Source organism: Stegodyphus dumicola, chromosome 5 (assembly GCF_044657685.1).
Source record: "Stegodyphus dumicola isolate Sdum_Otavi_A_Nest chromosome 5, ASM4465768v1".
Classification (NCBI taxonomy): Eukaryota; Metazoa; Arthropoda; class Arachnida; order Araneae; family Eresidae; genus Stegodyphus; species Stegodyphus dumicola.
The window spans coordinates 34044705-34069361 of NC_140772.1; the positions used below are offsets into that span (position 1 = coordinate 34044705).

Below are 24657 nucleotides of genomic sequence, written 5' to 3' on the forward strand. Positions count from 1 at the left end.
TGTAGAAGCATGGGAAGAGTGTGTTTGAAATGCTGTAATTTTGACCACGTTACAAAAAGTTGTTACTTCACTACCTTTTCAAAACATAATAGCATTCTTCCAGTCTACTGTGGCTCTAACTTATGTCATACATTTATCGGATTGACTTGGAAACATAGCTTTTAGTTAGCTATTTGTTTGGATAATGGTAAATTTTTGGTCTATGATTTTTTTTCATTACTTTGTCAAAACAAAATGTTTTTTTAGGGGGGGGCTACACAATGTCTAGAAAATTCTTAGCAGCTTTTATTGATTCTTGAAACAGTTCAAAAACTAAATTTATTCAGTCTCCTTTTGCCAATTAGGTCATATTATCAAAATCTTTTATGCAAGAGGTATTGCACTATAAAGTGTATTACTACTCTATATAGTAATTAAGGCATAGAGCACTCATGTGCTTTGCCATGATTAAATAAATCAAACCTGTTTGGTAATACAGTACATAATGTAGCTAGGATCCGAGCTACAGGGGTACAAAGGATCTTGTACCAAGAAAACATATAGAACTGAATATATGCCTTAAACTCATGCATCAGCAGTCAAAACTGCTGAGCACTGGTAATTTGGCTTAATTGCAAACCGGTTAGTTACATGAATGTTTTCATGGCTCTATTCGTGTATTATACTGTGAATTCCAGTTTCCCTCAGAAAATTGTCCTCTTTAGAGGTTTAGAGCCCCCACGCGCTTAGTTGCTATCAGATAAACGGAAAAAAATAATAATGGATTGGAATGCATAAGTTTAAGCACATTGTTGAAGTCTGGAAAATAAGAACGAAGAGACTGCAGAATTTTTTTTTTTTTAAAAAAAAAAGTCTTTAAACTTACATTACAATTTTTCTTCTATCTGAATTAAATATTTAAAGAACTTTTTCTGTTCCTATTCGTTCTTGAATAAGCTTTTAATGCATACTTAATATAAACAACCTATTCAAGTGATTCTCTGTCATTGTTGAGCACAACCAAATTTTTACTCTGCGAAGGGTACTAAAGAGTGTTCAATAGTACTCGTAATACATGGTTGAGACAAAATTATATGAAAGGCATATTTCAATTAAAGAAAAAGGTTGTTGCTTCTTTTTCCCAAACCTTCCATTGTTAATTCCTTTATATTGTTGATCTTTGGTTACTTTTCAGAAATTATTACCAGATTTATCTCACAACCAAAATTTTCCTAATTATGAAAAACATGAAAGCACTGCACCTTTTTGATAAATTCTTCCATGATGAGAGGAAGGGAAGGATCTGCCCCCGTCTTAGAAAGAGGTCATGGGTTCCACAAAATATAATTATGAAAATTAATGACACTAATACATACTGACTTTTTGACACAAAGAAATAAACTTGATATTTACAAGTTTAGAATATACAAAAAATTCTTAGCTATTGTTGATGCTTTGCGCAATTGATTTGAAAAGTGGTTTTTACGAGCTTTACATGAACAGTGAATAAAAGCAGTTTGCTGGCACAAATCGTCGTTCCCAGTGCAAATTTTGAGTGTGCACTTTATTTTGACCATAAAGCAATTTATAGATAACTAGCATATAAAGCAAGCTTGCCTATATGCATTTTATCTAATGGGTTCAGATAAAATGAAGCAGCTATTCAGAAGAGATGCAAAGAATAATTCTTGAATACCTCCTTTACGGAGCTGCTGTGTTTTTGTCTGCAGACTCTTAGAAAAAATATATGTTGGTGATATCTATGTTCACGATATTTTTGAATCACACTGTGTATAATTCGGAATGATCTATAATCCGGACCTCAAAGCTACAAACTTTCTGCGCATGCGTCAACGAATCAGCATATGCGTCTATGCATGCGCATAATACGTTTACGCATGCGCGTTGAATGTATAACGGACGGTATAAGCTAAGCTAAAATTATGTAATAATCTATTTCAGTTAATGTTGCAGATTGCTTTGTTCCTTAATCTTCTAATTGGATCCGGCTTTTTTTTTTTTTTTTGCAGACTGTTAGAGCAATTTTATAAAAGTAAGCTTGAACTTTCGATTATGTCAAAAAGAATTTCCGATTCTGGAGCTACCAAAGGATCTACAGAGCGAAAGCATGTTTCGATGTCCATCAAACAAAAAGTAGAATTGCTGCAAAAAAACGGATAAAGACATATCCTTTGATTCTCTAATCATTCTGAAATATGTTTATCAATTTCACGCTGCTCTGCGGGGGGGGGGGGATGCGGTGTGCAATGAACTGGAAGTTGATCTGTCAGCACTATCCTTATCTTCAGGGCAGATGTTTTTATTTTATTCGGCTTATAATTCCTTACTAAATATAGTATTTCATCTCAATGTACTCTGATATGATTTAAATCAAATTCCTCGTCATTATAAATAAAATGAATACACATCAAATAGTTTTCTGGTTGAAATTTTCTAATTTGAACTATGGATAATGTATGATTTACGCATGTGCGCGTTGAAAGAAATGTTTAATAAACAAATAAATATAAAGCTTTTTTTTGTTAATTTTAATACCCTTTAGATCATAACTGCTCTGTATTTCATAAATTACGGTTTCATATTTTTAATTTTATAATTTCTGCATGCCATCTTACCAGATTTAAACTGATGATCTATGATCCGGAAAAACCGATAATCCGTAATCGCCGAAGTCCCGACGAGTCCGGATTAAAGACTTTTGACTGTAGTAAGTATAGATGGTTATCGATGCCTATTAAAACATAATATAATGATAATTATCTCAAAAGGTGATAGCCAACGGCCAAGCAGTAAAATTGCTGAACACGGGTAGTTCGGTTCGAATCCGAGCGAACGGGCTGGACGTTTTCGCTATTTTCCATTGTGTAACATGTACAAGAGCCATTTTCTCTTAGACTGTTCTCCATGAAGGCATCCCTCCTTTGGCAGCTCACCAGCAGCCGAATGGTAAAATCGCTGAACGCTGGTAGTTCGGTCCGAGGTTCGAATCTCGCGAACGGGCTGCCTGCATGGGCGTTTCCGTGGTTTTCCCCATGTGTAGCCAGTTTCCCTTAGAAAGTCCTCCCTCCACTTAGGCAGATACTCCACTACTGTGCTTTGCCGTATTCTCAATACACCAACACCAATACACCCTCCTTTGGCAAACAGTCCTAGAGAGCTTTGTCAAGTTAACAAACCAAAAAGTAATATTTCAAACGAAGCATAGATATTAAATTTTAAATAGACCCATTTTGTTCTTAATTTCAAGAACTACATACACATATTGACCTTTTTAGTAAAACTCCAATCATAAGTATTAACTAATGAATTTAAAAATAAATGGTAATCAGTACTTAATTTAACATAGCTCATTATCAATTACCTAATTTAGCATAATATAACATACAATTTAACAAAGCTCGTCCTTTGTCATAAATAATGTCCACTAGCGGCTGAGCAGTAACGTCACTGAACACTAGTAGTTTGATCTGGAATCGAGTTTTCCCCACCTGCAACGTGAATACGAGCCAGTTTTCTTTAAAAAGATCTTCCAAGAAGGCATCCCTTCCCATACAGAGACAGCCCTCCTTTGTTTTAATGAATTAAATGTAGTCGTAAATAACAAATTGTTTTCCCTCTGGAAAATCATGCATGAAAAGTTAAAGTTGTCTATCTTTATCCGAGCATCTAATTGTGTCATTTTAAATCTTGATATAGACAAAGAATCCGAAATTTTTATTTCCTTTTTTGAAATTTTTTGCATCACCCAGATTACCATCATATTTTTTCCACCTTCGTATAATGATTGCGACAATTTTATAAAAAGCTACTTATATTTTTCTTCTACTAACAACTATTTTTCATAAATATTTACTCTTACCTGCTGAGAATTTTATGTCCCAACCGTTTGGAAATAAATGCATTTTCATAACAGTAAAAATATTCATAATCACATATCATTTAGACCTTTTTATTCGATTGCTTAGGGTAAAAAATGAAGCATACGATTCCATGTACTTTATTTTATCAACGCCCAAAGCAATTTAACCAAATATATTATTTACAAATGATTTTCATATCATGCCAAGGAAACTTCTCAGTAGTTCGTTTTAAACAAGAAATCAGAAGAGTAAAGCACATTTTTCTTCAAGGAAATGCACCTTGTCTTCATATTTCAATAATAAATTGTCCATACTTCACATTCACAAAACTAAATCAATTTCAATACAAACATAAATGATGGTACATTAGTTTAAAATGGAATTACATGATTTAAACTCATTCAAAAATCTCATTTTTATTTCAGAACAATTATTCAAAATATATATTGAAGTAACTGTTTGTGAACTGTTATAGTAATTTAAAAAATACAGTATTTTTAATCAATGCGAACAGCTAAAATAAAAATTATATCAAATTTCTCTGTTTCTACAGTCATTGTAAGAAACCTGTTTAAGTAATACTTATTCTATGCTAAAAGAAATTATTTGTAAATTAGGCGATGCTAAATTCTTTAAAAGTTATTCATGAGTTCTTTGCAGATTACATTTACTATTGCAGGAGAAATTTTGTTTCGCATTCACAAATGTTTCCGTTGAAGGCTTTCCAGTTTCCGCACGAAATCACCCTCAGGTCAGCAGATGGTACGGCCGGATTTGACGTTTTTATTTATGACTATCCCTTTATAACATCTTTCTATCTAACGATCACTGTTTTCCCACTACCAATTAAGTTCAACAGCAGATCAGGGGAATTACAGTACAGAATATCCCGTCCTCAACGATTTCGGTGCGGAAAAGTCGTTTGAAACGATTTCGGATCCATCAAGATGTGACAAAATAATCCGCGTGTGACGATTTGGAAAGCCATCTTTCAGTACGGACTAATCCGTCCGTAACACTGAGAGGGTTAAACAATAGCTCTTCAACAGATTACTTGAAACCATGCCAACACCTCAAGACTCTTGGCAGAAACTGGATTAATGGTGCTGCCAGTTTGAGAAATTCAGAAATATCAGTATGATGAAAATTAATGCATACAAATTTTTTAAAGCCGGGGGAAAAAATAAAATCACAAAAAGATTTTAAAGTTAAAAATCATAGTGATCAAGTCTTAGTTTAACCTGTTGTTTATTGATAAGTAGCACAATAAAAAATCAGAATCATAATTTAGATAACATCTTTGAAGACACCTTTGAAGGAATTCGAAGATATAAATTAAATTTTAAAACCGCGCGGAAATGCACAAATTGTCAGTAACCAATCAGGGAGCTGATTACAGCTCGTTAATGCACAAATATTCTATAACCAATCAGAGAGCTTATTACATCACGGCTAGAATTAAAATTTAAAAATTCATACATAATAAAATCATTTTAAAAAAAAATGCAAAATTAAATTGTATTTTAATATTTAAAAGCCATAAATAATGTTTAAAACATTAGATTAAATTTATACATATTAAAAAGAATTATTTTTAAAGTAAGGCTACGTCATTGATTACATCATCCACAACATAAAATTTCATAAAATATGATAAATAATAAAATTTTTATTTCAAATAAAAATGCAAAATTAAATTGATTTTTAATATTTAACAGCCATAAATAATATTTTAAACACGGAATTTATGCACAATAAAACGCATTATTTTTTAAATAAAATGACAACAAAGTATTGGTTACCATAAATAACTTATCCAGCAATGGGTTTACCATAAGTTGTATTACTCACCAAAATCCGTGCAACCATCTACCAAAGTAGCACCTTAGTTTCATTATATTTCAAAGTATTGGCTTATACAAAGATTTCAAAATGAAACGCATAGTCGAACATCAAATTCTTATGTAGTTTTCAATTTCTAAGGCATAGGGCATTCAGCAATGTTCCTTGGAATTCTACTTCCCAAATTTTGAGTAACCTTCACTTAAACTGAGCACGTACAGAAAAATTGGATATTTAAGATAAGATGCATTAGCTATTAGGTTTCAAATGAAGGCAGCCAATATTTTATTCTAAACATTAATTTTAATTTCAAAATTTAAGATTACACCTAAATATTAAAAAATTTCTCTTAACTGAAAATATCTCAACCCTTCTAGAATTTAAGAAATAATAAATCAGAATTAAACTACATATGAAGCATACAGCCTAGCAAATATAAACATCACTAAAAATGGAAATGATCAACGTTGATAATGCCATGAACGAATTTGCTCACGGGTAAAAATTTCTCTTTCTTTCATCGCCGATTGCAATTTACATATTACAGTATCACACTCATTTTCATCTTTACACATGCAATTTAAATTTATTCACTTATTTCTATATATCTTTTCAAAAGTGAAGTGACCAAAAAGTAGTCTTAGCAAAGAAAATAGATTTTGTCAAAAATTTATGCCAATGTGCCTTTACCTAATTTTTATTTTATACCAAGAGGTTACTCTTTAATCAAGTCCCATTAAAACAAATGCAGTTAAAAGCTTTTCAATCTAAAGTTGCTGTTGATGAAATGAGACAATTATTAACATACGTATTTCGGCCATTTTCTACCAACGAGATGATATACTGAAAATATAAATACATAAAATTCCTGTCATGTACATATTAAGCGTATATTATACACTCAATACTGTCAATTGTTTTTACACTGAATGTATTTAACTGCATTAAAAATTCAGCACACCAAAGCATGAATAGCGACATTGTTAAATGTTAGTAGTTGAAACTAAATTCTAATTCTGGAAAAATAAGTTTTTGCAATTCTCTCCCATGCACGATATAAAGTTAGTTTTCCTTAAAAAAAGTCCTTCATGAAGATATCCCTCCTATCAGTTTGACAGACCTTGCATGCTTTGCCTTAATCTAAAACGTTGAGCATTCCTTATATTTTATTTGTGATACTCAATTTAGCTGCTCTAAGAGATGATTATTGCTTAAATTACTTCTACCTTTAAGCTTGGAAACATGGCAATGACAGTATGTTATCGTGCTTTAGGAAAGCTGATCCAAGCAAACTCTGAAAATTTAAAATGTTTAGAATATAATCAAACACGTTAAATATATGTTTTATAAATAGTCATGAAGAAACTAATTTAAATATACGAAAACAAAGATTATGGAAGACTTTACACATACACATGAAAAAAAAAAAAAAAAAGTGAAAAAAATCCATGGTGCAGAATGATGGAAAACTTAAAAGGAGCATAACAGAATTTTAAACCTATCGATGAAATTATTTACGTTAAAGCGACGATTACCCACAAAAACCAATGTATATAATCCTTTTTACCTTCAGATTATACCAACTCCTTCAGTATTTTAAATATTAAAAAATTTACAACTTTATCAATTAGCAATAGTGGTTTTAAAAGATTTGTATGAAAATATAGTTTTTAAAGCTATGTTATTAATAAGAATTCCAGTTCATTATAACTTCAGACTACTTTTCTTGATGATTTTTCCATTTGCCATGCATGGACACTATTTCCATTCTGTTAACGATTAAAATTTGCAAAAAACTTAATTTTTTCATCATAATTAAAAATAGAGTAAAAGTTTACAATTGGGTGCCCCTTGTTTCTTGAAGATTCTTTTTTGACGCCAAGATCGGCGCTTGGAAGGCACAATATCAAGATGGGCATACACAAAACCAAAATAAGAAGTCAAAGAATTGCACAAACTCTGTGTCCATGTACACATCAATCTGTTTTCACTAAAAAAACATCCTAGAATTGCACAAACTAGGCATTGCGCACTACCTTAAATTTGAGCATACACACATCAATCTATTTTCATTTAAATAAAATCAGGAAGCTAAAACAAAGTTAAAACTATCATGGTAAACAGAAGCTAGATTTCATCCCCAAAATTAAAACAAAATTGTCACTAATTGAAGGGGCACCCAATTCTACACTAGAGCTAAAAATAGTCAAAATTTTTAAAATTATACGGAAACATGTAAATGAATTGCAAGGTGGTGACTAACACAATATAAACAAATGCAACTAACTGCATAAGAGCCAGTAGTGTAATCAAAATGTACTTAGAATACATTATATATAAAGACTGCAATAGTAAAAAAATATAAACAAAATTCATTAAAATGCATGACTACTCCATAATTATACACGGGTTCGAAATGGCCATGAGCCTCTTTTGACATTATCATTAATCATAGTTCTAAATTCTTATCTCTGAGTTGCTTAAGGTTCTAAATTTTGCAAGGAAGTTTTTTTACCGAACTACAGTAAAAAAGTTCCAAGTTGACATTTTTTCAACTCTTCATGAATTATGCCATTTCTAATATACCATAGAGTCATTAACTTTCTGCAATATGCAATCGTTTCTTTCTTTGTTTTCCTTACGTGAATAGGCACAGCATGGGACGCACAACTTATTACCTATAGATAAAACACAGACTGTTCCACGCAATTAAGGGGTAGAGCCGAGTTTTACGCACCCAAAACTTGCTAACAATAAAATATATGCATGGGGACCATGTTAATAGAATTTACAATTATCACCCTAAGATTGACTTGCTTAGATCCAGGTGGACATGATTCGGCATGCATGTATATACGCACTCTTACACCTACGAATAAGGTCCTGTTAACAGAAAAGTACCATTTTCTTTTAAACTAAATGGAATACTATGGAATGCTAGTTTAACATGCATACTGACTGCAATTTACAAAATTCCTGGGCTCAATTTAAACTACAACAGTTAGAAGTTACAGAATTCAAAAGTGTCAACAACATTAGAGTTAAAACATGCTAATAACTCCATACACCCAGATAACATATTTCCTCAAATACTTTTGCAAGTATTACTATTTACTGCTTTCACTCATGTACTTCAACGTGTCTGGAAAAGAACATTAATATTGGAAAATAAAATTCTACACTTGTGAAATTATTTCAAAATTAGTTACTAAAATACTTTTACACATTTCATTTTATATAGCGAAGCTTATGAAAACAAATTCACATTTTCTGCTTAACACTATATAACAAAATTCATAACATACTTCTAGATTTTTAAATTACTTAAAAAGAAGATTTAGAAATTTACCATAACGGTCGAGATTTTAGGTTCTCCTCAATTTTGTACTTTGAATCAATAAGATACAAAAACGGGAATAATTATTAACAGTTTCTGTACCAAACTTTAAGGATCATAAAATTAGAAAGACTGATTTTAAGGACTTCAGTAATACACGTATACATAAATACTCGGTAAAGCATACACTTAAAAAATTCAACTATCACATACATACTTAGTATGTCATTAAAGATTTCTAAAACAGTAAGAGATGTTCATTTCCTGCAATCAAGTTTCTCATACCAAATGCATGTATTACATTAAATATCAGTTTAAAATGCTAACATGTATATATAAATGCAGTTACACTGCTGAAACTAAATAAATGAATTATCAATGATTCTTGGACAGCACGGAAGGAGAAATCCAATACAGAACTTAACATTTATGTTATCATAACTAGAAGGAAATTAAAAGCCATTAATATTAAATCATAATTATTTATTAAACATTACACCAACAAATGAAACAGAGCTCTGGATTACATTGTTTCAACACAGAACACTGAAGAAAGTATTGAAATGTGAAATTATACACGTTCCACTTACACGTTTTACATAAAATTTAGACAAGTAAAGATATTAAAAACGCACGATAATATAATAGTTCGAAACTTGACAGAGGGGGGCAAAATCCGCCCAATAAAATCGATGCAGGAATGAATTTGCAGCATCCAAGAGCTCGCGACAAAAGGAAAATTCATCCACCAAAACCGTACAGAGTACGGCCCTGGCGTTTCAAAGCATAGACAACATCCATAGCTGTCACAGTTTTTCGCTTGGCATGTTCGGTGTAGGTAACGGCATCACGAATCACGTTTTCTAGGAAAACTTTCAAAACGCCACGAGTTTCTTCATAAATCAAACCAGAAATACGCTTTACACCACCACGACGAGCAAGACGACGAATAGCAGGTTTGGTAATACCTTGAATATTATCACGAAGAACTTTACGATGACGCTTTGCACCTCCTTTTCCTAAACCTTTGCCACCTTTACCACGACCAGACATTGTTATGGAGAGAAATTAACACTTCTCAAAAAAACTAAAGGTACAAATTGTACACTCAAACGACGCTAACACAACTCGCTACGTCTCAACGAACAAAGCAACTGACACAGACACTGCCAATAGCATTAAAAAAAATTTTGAACCGAATTCGAACCTGTGAGAGAGCTAAGGAGAATGTCCGCTTTCAGCCAATCACAATATTTTAAAATAATGATATAACAGAACTTGTGAGAGAGCTCTTCATTTGCATAATTTTTTTTTTAAATTGAATGTGTTGCCATACTCTAAACTAAATATTCATAATTTAATTTAGTCAAGTTTTGTGGTTTTGTTTTCCCGATTAGTAGGATTAATATTTGTAATGTTACAAAAATTATAAACAATTTGAAGCTCTGTAACATATGTCTGGTAAACAAGTTTCTCTCATTTCAGAGATGGATACATAATTTTTGTTAAATTAGCAAAAAAGCTCAGCTTTTCAAATTCTTATAAAAATATGAGAAATACAGCATCTGTGGAATGAATATTTTGCGATGTGAACAGTGACTATTTTGAGATATAATCAAGCAAGAAATCTATGTTAAGCAATGAAAGCTGCACAAAATTATTATGCTGTTTTTCGATCTGTCGAAAGTTATTAAGTTTTATTACAAGGTATCAGGCTCTCAGTACTAGGAATTTTGCCTAGACTCGGTGCACTATCTGCCGATCCTAAATTCTATTGGGCAGGGCTTTCTAAATTAAAAAAAGAAATTGTTCTCCACTGCCACCACAATTAACTTTTGTTATTATTTTCCAAGAATAATAGAAAAATTTCTTAGTACAATTTATTTTGGCATCACTTATTGCAGTAATGTTATAATTGGGGGTCGTTCGTTGGAGAAAACGGCATTACCCAAAATCCTCATCTCCTTTCTTCTCGCTTAAAAGCAGGAGTGATAATTCGTTATGATTGTTTGTATATTGAATTTGTTCGTACTTTCCTGTTAAATCTGTTATCTGTTAAACATGTATGTGTGCATAATTTTTTTCATGAACTTCTTTATAGCAAAATATTTGCTGAAGGGCTTTATATTTTGCAAGCTATATAATCCCCAAAATAAGGTTTTTATATACAAGGGAGATAATGCCATAAAACAAAAATTTTTCCTAGGAATTAGTCTTGGAGTTATTATAGCAATCGCCATCCTGTTTTTTGTAAATGTTTCATATTGCATAGTGTATACTGCATCATTAATTTCTTGTTCATATTATGAATGTATATGGAATTTAAGTGATAAAGAAGTTTTGAAATTTTCTGAATATAACAGATTGAGTTTAGGATACGGTGCCGCCCTAGCGTATTACAAAAACTATTTGAAACTTTTCATACCACATAAGCTAATAGAGCGAATAAAAATTTTTGAATCGCATCATCATGTTCAAGTTCCTGAAAAACTGTACATATTAGTTCCAAAATCATGTATAGTGCCGTCATATATAAGCAATAATGATTATATTGAGAGGTGTCGCGAATTGCCAGCATACAAAAAAGAAGTAGCTGGAATAGAAGGAAGAGTTTACAATATTACTGTTTATCAAATCAGGGCTGATGAACATGACATTGGATTTCGCTGTGCCCTTGAATATGCCCAGCCGTTAAAAAATCTGTCAGCATATAAAAATGAAAAAATTATAACAGAAGAAGAAATGCAGCATCAACGAGAATTATTCTGTTCATATCTGGTAGATTTTTTAAATGATGAAAATCAGTCTTGTAAATATTGTACAATTTTAACCTTTGATGATGAAAAACAGAAAGTGCATGAAGTTTTACTGGAACAATTTTCAAAAGAGTAATATAATTATAAAACTGACATGTATGGGGAAACTGATAAATACAGTATTGCTTTCACCATTGGATTAACTGGGATTTTGAGTTAACCATAGACCTCAACCAAGCATTACTCTGGCTAATCTAGAGTTGATTGCAATTTTCTATTTCAACTAGAAGTAATGTTATAAAATTTCTGTTATATGTTATTGCCAAATTGCAGAATAAAGTTTTAATTTTATAAAACTAAATAATTTTTTAAACTGTATGATGTAGGTTAGTGCTGCAGTTGCCAAATTGCATTCATGGAATATGTGAGAAAGAATACTGTACAAGAATAGGTTAAAGTGCAGAATCGCCCACATATTTGTTTGGTGCTTTTTGCAAGAGTAAGAATTGGATTTTTGTCAATTTTCTTTGACTTTTTAAGTGAAAATAGGTTGATGTGTACATGGATAGCGAGTATGTGCAATTCTTAAAAACGTGCCAAGCAGTGGGCAATTCTGCACTTTCCCCCAAGAATATATAAAATGCTTATTATTTGATTTCAGAAGTGTCCAAGATGTAGAAATTGGTTTAAGAAAGCACATACCAGGTTTGTATGAATAGCTGTGTTGTGGGCCGAGAGATGAATGACTGGATGTTCACTTTTACAGAGATTTTGAACACCCATTTTATCAGAAAGTTTATTATTATAAACATATATTTTCTGCTTTTATTTCATATATGAAATTTAAATGAAAATCAAACATTTCTTGACAGATTTAATTTATAATATTCTGATCCACATGGTTCAAATTAACTTTTTGCTGTTTTATGATTATTCTAAACTTCAGTTTTATAAATTTTTATTCATTTCTTGTTTTAAATGTCAATCAGTGAAATTTCCCAGAAGTGCAATTTACTTCATTTTCACTTTTTATTTTAAATTTTTGTTATTATTTCGTAACTGACGATTTGGAATTTTGCTGTTGTTGTTTACTTTGAGTAATTGCTTTTATTATTATTTAAGTGAAAATACAATTTAAAAATTTTACAAATATACTCGTATAAAAAAAAAAATGGTATACCCAAAGGGAGTGTCTGATTATTGGAAAATTAATGTTACTTGTGAAACTTTTGCAGTCATGAACAATGATTAAAAAATGACTGATGTGACAAATATTTATTGTACAACTGGAACTGTTATGGTTCTCAAGATAGACTAATTATTTCTAATGAACATGTCCTATGTCACGGCATGGACTTATTGATGTCCTTAATAGTCATGTGTTAGCCTATCCCATGTAAATAGAATTGTGTGAACTTATCTGTGTGGATTTTGTGGTGGCAGCAGCTTTAAAAAGTAACCTATAGCATTTAGAAGTTTTCCATTGCGGATTAGTCTGGCAGTGAAGTTTGCTACAGCAGAGCATTTATGATTGTATGGAAAGTTTTTTAAATGCCAGCTTTATGAAGATATTTGGGTCTTCTAGAAACAAAGTGCTGGGAGGAGGCATTCACAGTGGCAGGAACACTGATCAGGTCTCATTATTACCATTGTGCTGTCAAAGAGATAAAGTCCAACAACAATAAGGAGTCCTATGAAATCAGCTTCCATACTATGACAGCCATCCATCTAAACATGTGATGATTATGTTACTATTCAGCAAGGCTTTCTTACAGTCTGTATTCATATAGTACAATGGCAGGCAGCTATCTACTAGTAATACTGGCACTTATGAGAAGTTACAGGGAGAGGATCACTGCTTGCTTCAAGTCAACCATGTCATATAATTCTACAATCATCCCTCATTGTTTTCTGTGCAAGTCCCTCCCAGCATGCATGTTGGAAATGCACACTTGTTGGAAATCCAGTGCCGCAACCAACATGCATTGGTGACATCTGTGCAACAGGTATGATATCAGTACAATTAAATAAACACCTGCAATTCATGCAATCCTAATGATGCAACCTTTCTTGAATGTGTCCAGTTATTGAAATTGCTGTTGAATTTGTCCCCAAAGCATAATATGCTTTAACCCTTTGCGGCACAGTGTGTCTGGTCTAGACACACCTAAAAATTTCCTCTGTATGCACAGAAAAATTGAATGAAAAAGGATTTATAGGTTACTCTGAACCTTCTTTATTTATAGTAGATGGCAGCTCAACACAAACCAGTCCATATATTTTAGCCATGTTTAGTTTTTTAAGACCCTCATTTTTCAAAGAAACCTTCCAGATTTTTTTTAGGGTATAAAAGGAATTCTTTGAAAAGGAATTTCTATGTTATTTTTTTGGCTGTATGCTTATCTCCTTATTCTATATTAGTTTTAAATTTTTACTTTGAAATCTTGCCTAAAATCAAACGGCGAACCCTAGGTGTGCCCAAACCGGGCTCACCGATAATCTAGGACAACAGAGTCTGTATTCTTTGTTTCTCCGCATCTTATCGGTCAGTTCATTGACAACAATGCTCGTTTCAGCACTCTTTTCGAAGCTCTATTCTTACGAATTAGAACGTTTTCTGAACCACCTTATTCTTGTCCCCTTCGAAAACAACTAAATAGAGCTAATTAAGATTAATTTGTTGTATTTGTTTTTAATAATTCAAAGTTATTTATACTTTAAATAATCCTTATGTTATTAAATAAAAAATAAATCTTGGTATTGACATTAATGAGCTTGCGAATTCTTGTACAACTGTTTTACATATAATAATTTAACAGTGAGATTGGCATATGCATCGATTTCTGTCCATTGTTGTTAGAGTTAGTAATGAAAACCCTTTCTTACACTAATATGTAGAAACAGAAAGAATTATAATATTTTTAAAGTACAATTGTACAGTTCCCCATATTCCACTTTGACTGGCAGTAAGCTAAAGAAATAACCACACCTTCTGCTTGGAATTTCATATTAAGTCTGATGCATTTAATTAACTATTCTCTTTCCTTCAATCATAGTTAACAGGTTATTATCAGAATCACAGTGGAATGAATCAAGAACCTATATGAAAATGCCTTATATTTACCACTTGGAAAATAAGTTCTAAATTGAAACTTCAGAGTTTCAACATGCAAACATAGGTCACTATATCTTTTCCAATAATGACATAATTTTCTACTAAAAATGATCCTAAGATTGGAAATGGTGCAGAATTTATCTGTTTTATACAATTAACCTGTGAACCAAGTTCTCTCTCAAATTTCTTTAATTTCACATGGCTTGAAAAAAGTCAAAGAATTACCTTGTAGACAGAGATTTAGTTTATTTGGTTTTAAGAATGAATGAAATTATATGAAAGGTATGCCAGTGTCACCAACAGCTACAAGAAATGATATAAAAATTTCATTTACAGGACATTTTTGCTAATCTATGAGGACTATATTTTGAGGAATGCTGGTTTAAACTACTAGTCAAAATAAAAATTGCACATAAGGATGTACATTTATAGTATGGAAAACACAGTAAAGACAAGTGCAAAATTTTAATGATTTGATAGTAAGAGAGAGTGACATACTTGATTTTATTTAAATAGATTGCTTCCTTTAGGCTGAATTATTTTTTTAAAATTTTAAATGATGAGTATATTTTGGCCAATTTTTAATTACCAAACATGTCATCAAAATGCATGCTTTACTGAATTTCTGCTTTAAAATACATTTGCATTGTCATTTTCTCCCCTTATTTATTTAGTTCATATTGACAAAAAGAACATACCTTTTTGCATGAATTGTCTTAAAAGTGTGAAAACAATTTGTAAATAACTAATAAACAAATTATAAATGAATAGAATTTAGATAAGTAAATGCATACAAATTAAAGTTCTGCATATATCTATTTGTTCATTATTTTGTATTTTCATTGCAAGAATCGATCATTTAGGGACTTGGAAAATAACATTTTAAAATTCTGGAAAATTGTCAAGTGATGCTGCATCATCGGATAGTGTACAAACCCTTTTTTTTTTTAAATCAGTATGTTTTTGAGCTCTTACATAATCTTGATGGAACATTTCCTTTTTGTGCCGGAAATTTTTGATGTTTTCTTTGATAGCAGTGTCAGCATAGACTAGCATCTCGCTGTACACCTTACTGTTGAGGGTTTTACCTTTTTTCAGATACTTTTTATAGATAACACCATGACAATTTCACCAGATACAAAGCAGACCAACCCCTTTTTTGGCCTGTGTTGTTGAAATAACTCCACTTTTCATCACACTTGACGATCTGGTCCAGATCTTTTGATATTTGAGTAGATTAGTACAGGCCCGACCACGTCTGTCCTTATCTGTTTGATTTAGCTCATGCGGCACCTAGCAATTGAACTTGTATGTCGAGTTTATTCGGTGCATAGCACGACTAGTGGCATGGCAATTATCGATGTCTTAACTCCTTAGCAAGGTCTCGAATGGTTGCATACTGATCATCTTCCACAAGTTCTCGAAGGCTGGCCAGAGCACTTTGCTTCTTGAATGTTATAATCCTTGTTTTTCAACTTTCGGTATTAAATCTTCATAGTGACATATGATACAACACTAGTACCTAAAGCTATATACATGATTTTGAAACAGAACTGGAAGTAAATGATGATTCTAATATGGTAGCGTGACAGTTCCATTTCAGACATCTTGTACTTGATGATAGTGATATTTTTTTTTTTTACAAATTTCACAACACAGTGTTCTAAAGGAAGTCTTTTTCTTTCAAATGCCAAAAATTGTTTGACAAAATATGATTAAAAAAGCCAACATAAACTGTTTGTACAGACAATATTTGTGGGTGGTGGGAAACTTTCATTAAAACCCAGTATGATGTGATATTACTGTTACTGTATAATATATTTTGTGTGTGTGTGTGTGATTAAGCTATAATGAGTCAATAGGAGAAATAGACAATGCATTTGAAATATGCATGAGTTGACACTGAGGAATTAGATAACAGATGTATTACTGGAATAAAATTCATTAAATAACAATTGTATGCAATTTATAAATATTTAATTTATTATAATTTAGACTTTAACAACCAATTACATTTTTATAAATTCTTAGGCAGATATTTTGAAAGCAGTAAAATTATTAGATTTAAAAGACAGTATAAATTTGTTGATTTTTGTGTTTCTTCACAGTGTCAGAAAAGGTTTAAAAAATATTTCAGCTAAAAAAAAATCTTGCATTTAATTTGTTCTATAATTTTCTTTTTGATGCAAACTTTATGAATTAAACTATTTCAAATAATGTTTCTAATTGTCATTAAATTCATAACAAATTAAGTTTCTTGAAATGCAAATATCTGTTTTTAAGAGGTATAACATATAAATATTGAATTTTAAATATTTTATAAATTAATATAATCTTGAATATTGGCCTAGATCTGCATAAAATTAGTAAAATTGTTACATACTCCACTGGTTTGGTGTACGAACTCCAATGCTAAATTTGAATTATGGTTTAGTCCTATTCAGATGCTTGTAGAGATAAACTGAATGAATTTATTTGTACAATAACTCATTTATTATAAACAAAGATTCTGGACCTACTTTTTGTGAAGCTCAGGGTTCAAGCTACACTGATGTTACAGTTATTGGTTCAGATCTTCTCAAGGATATTTCGATTTGGTGTCTGTCTGATCATATGATGACAGAATTAGAATTTTGTTTCTCTATGGTCTCACGAGACACTTCAAACGTTCCATTTAAAATCTTCAAACCCATTTACGTAAATTTGGTTGTTTTCGGGAGTTTTGCTCTTCTCATGTTACTCATATCTGATATTTTTAACAGTTGTACTAGTGGTTCTTGCCTAAATAAAACTGTCCTTTCCCAAGTATCTTTATTTTCAGTGCCTGTTAAGAATCATGGCATGCATAATGTTCCTTGGAGGGGATTTCCATCAAGACTCAGTTTCTGAAATTACTCTTCGGAAAATTATTATTAATGATCTCCTATCAAAGGATAAAAATAGCATTGCAGATGATATCTTGGTTTTCTTCCAGAGTAGGGATCTTCCTGCTATGTTTTGGTTATGATTGCATTTTTGCCTCCATCAGAAAGAAATGCTGTTAATGTTATTTAATTTAGAAATAAAATGGATGATTTCCTTGTAACTTGCTATACTGATGGCAAAGTTAGTTTTGCATTTATTGTCTTTAGAAGTGGTCATGAATTTGAGCACTTTCAATTTAAAATTCAAGATGAATGCAAGGTTTTTATAGCTGAACTTTTGTGTTCAAATTTTGCTGTCAAATGGATCACTGAATAAAATAGTGCTGTTTCAGACTTTCTCATTTGTATTGATTCTCTTTCATCCGTGGAGATCCTAAAATGTACTCCTTCTTCTGATAACATACTTGAAGAGATTTCAAGACAACTTAAAAAACAAAAAGATGAAAACATTTCAGTTTCTTTTATGTTTGTTCATAAACATATGGGTGTTTATGTACACGAATGAAATTATTGTGGACCCACAGAATCATGAATACATTAGTTCAAGAGATTTTTCCCTTCCATCAAAATGAAATTATGTCAACTTTTTTTTACAAGTTATAAAATGACCCACTTCCTTACTGGCGATGGAAACTTTAAAAGTTATTTGAGTACATTTAAGTTGGGTCCAGATACCTTTTGTGATTACAGCTAATGTGGCAAAGTGTGTTTCAAATTTGACTGTTAAAGAAAGATATTAAAACTGGCACTTAAAAATATTAATAGTAATTGGCCTCCTGATTTCCATCAGTTTATTTCTGAAATGCCCTTAAAAGATTAAAAAAATTTTTTCCCCCCTTTACTGCTTATTTTTCTGTATTGTGTTTCAGTTCTGTCATATTTTTGTTGACATCAGTATAGATACACACCAGTATATACTAATAGACTAAACAGGAATATTCAAAGATACTATAAGTTTCAAGAATGTGACTTTTTATTTACAAGTAAAAATATGGGACACAATTATAACATACAGAAAAATTAAGATCTGAACTGTTGAGAAAGTAAAATATTTACTTTAAAATTAAAAGAACTTTCAACCATTTACTGTTTGCAGAAGTCTTAAAATTGTTAATCACTGTCAATTCAGCATGCTAATAATCAGAATTTGCTGACAGATTTAACACTTGAAATGTATCGAGCAAAGTAGCATGGTAATATTTTACAGAATTAACATGTTTGCTGCCACAGTTGATACGATGCATCTGTTCACAAACACCACGATTCTGCACGTTTAAGCTTTTAAGTTATTTTCTTTTGTTTTTATTATTTAAATATAGATTACTTTTTACAAGTATACTCATGTTTGGCATATGGAACAGTTTTGCTCCTTGTGCCAACTACGAGATAACTCAAAACTAGATACGCAATACTCATCTGTTCTCTGCATTGATGTAAAACTCCTGCACATGTAATATGTTATTTTCCATTATTCTGAATAAGAATTCAAGCAGTTTGTCTATAGCATTTTTAGAAATAAAAGATCCATTTCAGTATGTGAAGCACATAAACATTACATGCATTTGCTATAGCAATACTAGTACTCGGTGATTTAGGTAAGGTGACCAATAATGATTTACTTTTTAGTGGGCAAGTAAACTCAGCTTGCCAGCTACACAAGTATTGTCATAGATGACAATGAACATGTTAAGGAAAGCTGTCACACTCATGTATAGGAGAGTTTGTTGTGATGAGACTTCAGTGATATCAGAATGGTTTTCATGTACACTCCAGTGCAAAATTTGATTTACAATGCTACATATATCTGCTGTAGTAAGGCAAGTAAACTCTGCTAACTGTGGGCAATTTCATAAATTGCAGCAAATGTAAATCAGAAATAGTGAATTTAAATATTTTACATTTTAAATAGATGAAAAAAATTACATTTCAATAACATATAATAATTATAAAGAACTTGAGTTTGAAATTTTAAAAAATACAAAAATAATTTAAAGTATTTTTACAATACTTTGTATCATTCTGTTACTATAATAATACACATTTCCAGAATTTACATATTTCAAGGACTAAATGTACATTGATTTGGCATTTATTCTGTCTCATATATACACACTTTATGAAACTTAATTAACTTAATCACTTTCTTCTGATTTAAGTTTCATTTCTTCATAGAAGCCATTAAAGTCCAATCTGGAAAAATAACACAAACTGTTTAGTCATCAAAATTTTAATATTTTATGCAATTTTTAATGCCATGAGGTGATGAATAAAACTGCATGCAAATATTTTAAATAAATGCTTATTATCAATTCAGTTTTCATTACAAATATTTTAAAGGAGAATATTAAACAAGTGCAGGTAATTATTGTATTTCCTTCTCCATTTTGTTAACTTTATCAAAAAGGAGAAGATTACGCTATATATACTAATCGGGAGGGTTTGAACATAGAAACTGATAGATTCAAATATACATGTGAAAAAATGTATTAAAGGTATTAAATTTTGTTTTCAAAGATGTTGGTTACATTTGATATTTTTGATACTATTGTTTTTATTTATATGATTTATTATGCTATCTATTCACAGACTGAAGTCTACTAAATTAGGGATACCTGCTTAATAACTAGTTGCTGTTTCATTAATCTTGGTAACATCTGCAATGTATCCAATAAGTTTATTGAGAATTGGCCTGCTACACATTTTCTAAAATTTCCAGTAAATCAGTTAAGAATGATGGTAAATGATGACATGCTTTTTCCAGAATACTCAAAAGATATTCATTAAAATTTAAATCTGGACTTCTCAGCAGCGATTTCTGCAGGGAGAATGAAGTTCAAATGGTCTTCAAACTAGGCTGCAGGCAATTGGAATCTTAAGAGCAGTTTTCCTATTCATACACTTCATGTACATTTAGGTAACAAAAAAGCATGAATGCTGAGCAGGTCTGCATAGAGAGCCTATGCCAATTCTGTGCATTGATGATCTAATACAATTAAACAATAGCTTCTATAAGGTTTGCCTAGGTTTAGCCTAGCGTCAACATAGTAACTTAGCCTAGCGTCAACATCCATGCATTTGGAATTTAGACTCACCATTCCATGCCATTTGCTTACAATCACTAATGGTCCATTCATGGTTTTCTGGCCCATGAAGAAAACTAAACATAGCGAGAAATGGTACTCTGATGGATCTTCGGCTTCTTAAGCTCATTAAAAGCAAAAGTGAGTGCTGCACAATCCATTTACTGGTTTGACTGGACCCCTCTTTCAGTTGGGTGAGCATTTGAGCTAAGGTTTTGGTGTCACTGTCTACTCATGATATGACTCTCTTCAAAGATCACAATCATTTAATTTATATTACCATCCATGATTACATGTTCTTTGTATTACTATCGATGTGCTCTACCATAGGTACTTAGGAATTCGAAAATTCCAATTCTCAACCTATTTCTGAAAGTCAATAATCCATACAACGTCTGTTATTTGTCCGCGAGTGAAAACATCTAAATCGTGAGTTTTATCAAACTAACCAGAATGTCAGTGATGATTAGATGATTAAATTCATGATTTTATTCAGTCATTTAAACAAGAAAATAAGTTTCCTTCTTTTATAATAGACTCACATGTAATTTTTACGTTTACTGCTAATGACTACGGAATCTAAGTTCAAACACACCAGGAGGAGAAAAATGTCATTCTGACGAGTTGAGCCTTGAAATGTGGGGAGGGGAGAAAGCTAAACAGTTTTTTGGTTTTCTACAGCAGATTAAAAAACATTGAATAAATTAGAGAGTCTCCTACATTTTCTAAAATCAAAACCTTATAATAACTTATAATGCTTTTACGGAGGTTTTAATTTCTGAATACAAAAAAACAGAAGCTTCGAGTAGAATTGCTTAAAATATTTTAAACAAATCATGACAGTATAATGCAAGAAAATGCATGACTATCATGTTTTTCTAACCTTTAAGTATAAATCTGATAATTAGAACTCTAATTAAAAACCTATGGAGCATGATCTAACTAAATGTATTGCTAAAACAGCACCATATCATGCAGTTTTATAGCATATTTACTTACAACATAAAATTAAAACAGCATCAAGCAGGTAATTTTTTTTATGTTGCATATGCATTATTTCATAATGTATAAAACCCTCATTTAATAAAATTAATGAAAATGCTGCATCCTGGATATAAGTCACATTTTAAAATGAATTTAGTAGTTAATCATTGAATTATACATATGAAGAATAAACAGAAAAATACAGTAATGCTTTAGTTAAATAATATGTGTGATGCTAGATGATTGGTCTTATAAAATCACAATCAACAAATAATTTACATACATGTTTGTACAATAGATAGAACTGCATATTTACTGAATTTTACTGATACATTTTTAACACCACGTACAAGTGAAAAATTTACTTTTTCTTTATGCTAATACCATTTTAAAAGTTAGAAAAAAATAGTTTTCTAGTCAATAATGCAGCAAATATGGCAACTGCATTTAGTGTTGTTTGAAATGAGAATAACTGATTTGTTATTCATATAAGCTAAAAGTTACTGCCACAGCTGGTACAACCGCAATGGGCGGCAGAATTTAGGAAGCGAATATTTTAGGATTTAGAGAAGCACCAAGCAACAGGATTCAAGGAGATCAATCAAGCAATTATGAGAGCTCTGTACCTCCTGAGATGCCACCGTTGCTGAGAATAATAATCATCTACAATTGCTGTAGAAAGTCTTATTATTGAAATAAAGCAGCTCTATTCTCACAAGAGTTATTTCATTGAGATGCAGACAATACTTTCCAGAGCCAAGCACAGCATGCCCTTAGCTAACTTTGATTTCAAGCAGGTGGGGAAAAAAAAAAAAAAAAAAAACACCTAACTACATTTTTTATCTTGCCAAATGCCTGAATTTGTTTCTATTTTCAATGCTGGGCACTGAAGAACAATGGTTTCAGCTGGTGATACCACTAGTAACAATGCATACTTGCATGATGCAAGTACGCAAAATAAAGAAAATAATCCAGTCGGATTCCCTTAGTCCGTGCCAGTTCTGAGTCGGCTGTTAGTTGCCAGCCGAAACGGTCGCTCCGAGCTTTCTGCCCGGTGCGCCGCGCAGCTGAGGCATTCCACGGGAAGGCCCCGACGCTGGTCCGGGCAGGACCGGACTGCTTTCATGGCCAGTCTCGCCCAGTCCCAGTGCAGTGCCACACCCGCTTCGGACCCCAGCCCGACGGGCCCAATCCTCAGAGCCAATCCTTGTCCCGAAGTTACGGATCGAACTTGCCGACTTCCCTTACCTACATTGTTCTATCGACTAGAGGCTGTTCACCTTGGAGACCTGCTGCGGATATGGGTACGGTCTGGCACGAAAATCATAATCTCTCCCTCGGATTTGCAAGGGTCGACAGGAGCGTATCTGCTAAAAAAAAAAAAAAAAAAAAAAAATCTAAAAACAGCCAATTCTCCTAATAGAAAATGTAAATCAGTAATCCCTAACAAAGCTAGTAATAATTTAGAAAAACGCTAACAAAAGAATTTGAAAAAGTGATTCTGATGGTTTCATTTAGCCTCTGCATCATCTTGTTTGAAAACTGGAAGAAATGCAGTTTCAAATACAACTTTTTTTCTTTTACCACCATCTTGGAGTAAATACAGCAGCAACGAGTATATCCCCTCCAGGGAATCAAAAAACCAGTATTTCTCCTCCTTCTCAGAAGATGAAAAATGTATATGGAGAAATTTTGGAGCAGGACCAGGTTTGTGACAAGACATTGTGATTTTGTATGAGTGGGAGGAAAGACAAGAGTCGTTCCCCCACTCATACACAGAAAGAAAATTATTCCATATTTCTTTATGGAACCAAAGGACTGGGAATTTCTGGTATGTGTGGTACAACATGCTGTTCCCAAAGCCCAGTGCAGTATGAAAGGAAAATATCTGAGGATTTATATTGAATCTGATGACAAATATCATCCTTTAATTTGAAACAAGATTGGCTGGTGAAAGTCATTATTCCTGGCTTCCTGGTCAAAATTCATTCTGAAAGAATTCAATGAGCTAATCTTGATGGCTTATTCTGTAATATTCATAAAATTACCTGTGTTAGAAGTACTGGCACCCTACGCCTTTGTTCCTGGCACAACTTAATCTGACCATAACCATATTTTACATCTACAAATAGATTTTCATGATGGGACTGGATATCATCATGGAGAAGCATAAAGGCAAAAAAGTATGCAACCAGTGTTGGAGAATCGTGGCAATAAAAACAAATATCTCCAAACACTAAATCTGAACTTCCAGGGAGCTAGAAAACCAAAATTTCTTCTCACTCCTGGTCCATTTAGTTGCACAGTCCCCCTTTACTTGGGGTAGCTTCCGAGCGTACTAATCCTCCTGCCACAGCTGTAGATGGCAATTCCTGTATAGTCGTACTGAGGAGTATATCTCAGAATAGACAAAAGCATCCAGCTCCATGCATTCCAGAATGCTCTACCTAGGCTCTGTACTGTTTCCATGAGGCCTGACAGAGCATTTTACATCTACGAGAGTGAGACTGTGCTCTCACAAACTAAGGCCTAACATTCAACTGTATCAGAGGAGATCATCTTAATGGCTTCTGGAATGTGAATGGTGTTAAAAAAATTTCACTTTGGGATTATATCAGTGAGTACTACTTAGACCTCTTCCTCTTTCAGAAGACAAATCTATTAGAGGAATGTAGTGTGAATATTTCTCATTATATCTGCTACTGCAATGACAAAACAGCTAGCAGCAGTGATGTTATTTGCACTAGTGGTGGTACTTG

General features: G+C 32.2%; 2 protein-coding genes across 8 annotated transcripts in view; both read right to left on the reverse strand.

Annotated features, from left to right (window-relative positions):
- Positions 1–9507: 9507 nt before the first annotated feature.
- On the reverse strand, positions 9508–10189 carry LOC118183236 (histone H4). The gene has a single exon (XM_035352704.2). It carries the CDS (start codon positions 10090–10092, stop codon positions 9781–9783), a length of 312 nt encoding a protein of 103 aa, XP_035208595.1. The 5' UTR covers positions 10093–10189; the 3' UTR covers positions 9508–9780.
- An 8596-nt stretch (positions 10190–18785) lies between these two features.
- Positions 18786–24657, reverse strand: part of Grip84 (Gamma-tubulin ring protein 84) — a 116021-nt gene continuing 110149 nt past the window's right edge. For all 7 annotated transcript variants that reach the window (XM_085816560.1, XM_085816557.1, XM_085816554.1 and 4 more), the window contains one exon: positions 18786–20024. In XM_085816560.1, the coding sequence (XP_085672686.1) occupies positions 19967–20024 (58 nt within the window). In that variant the 3' untranslated portion in view covers positions 18786–19966. The remainder of the gene's footprint in view (positions 20025–24657) is intronic.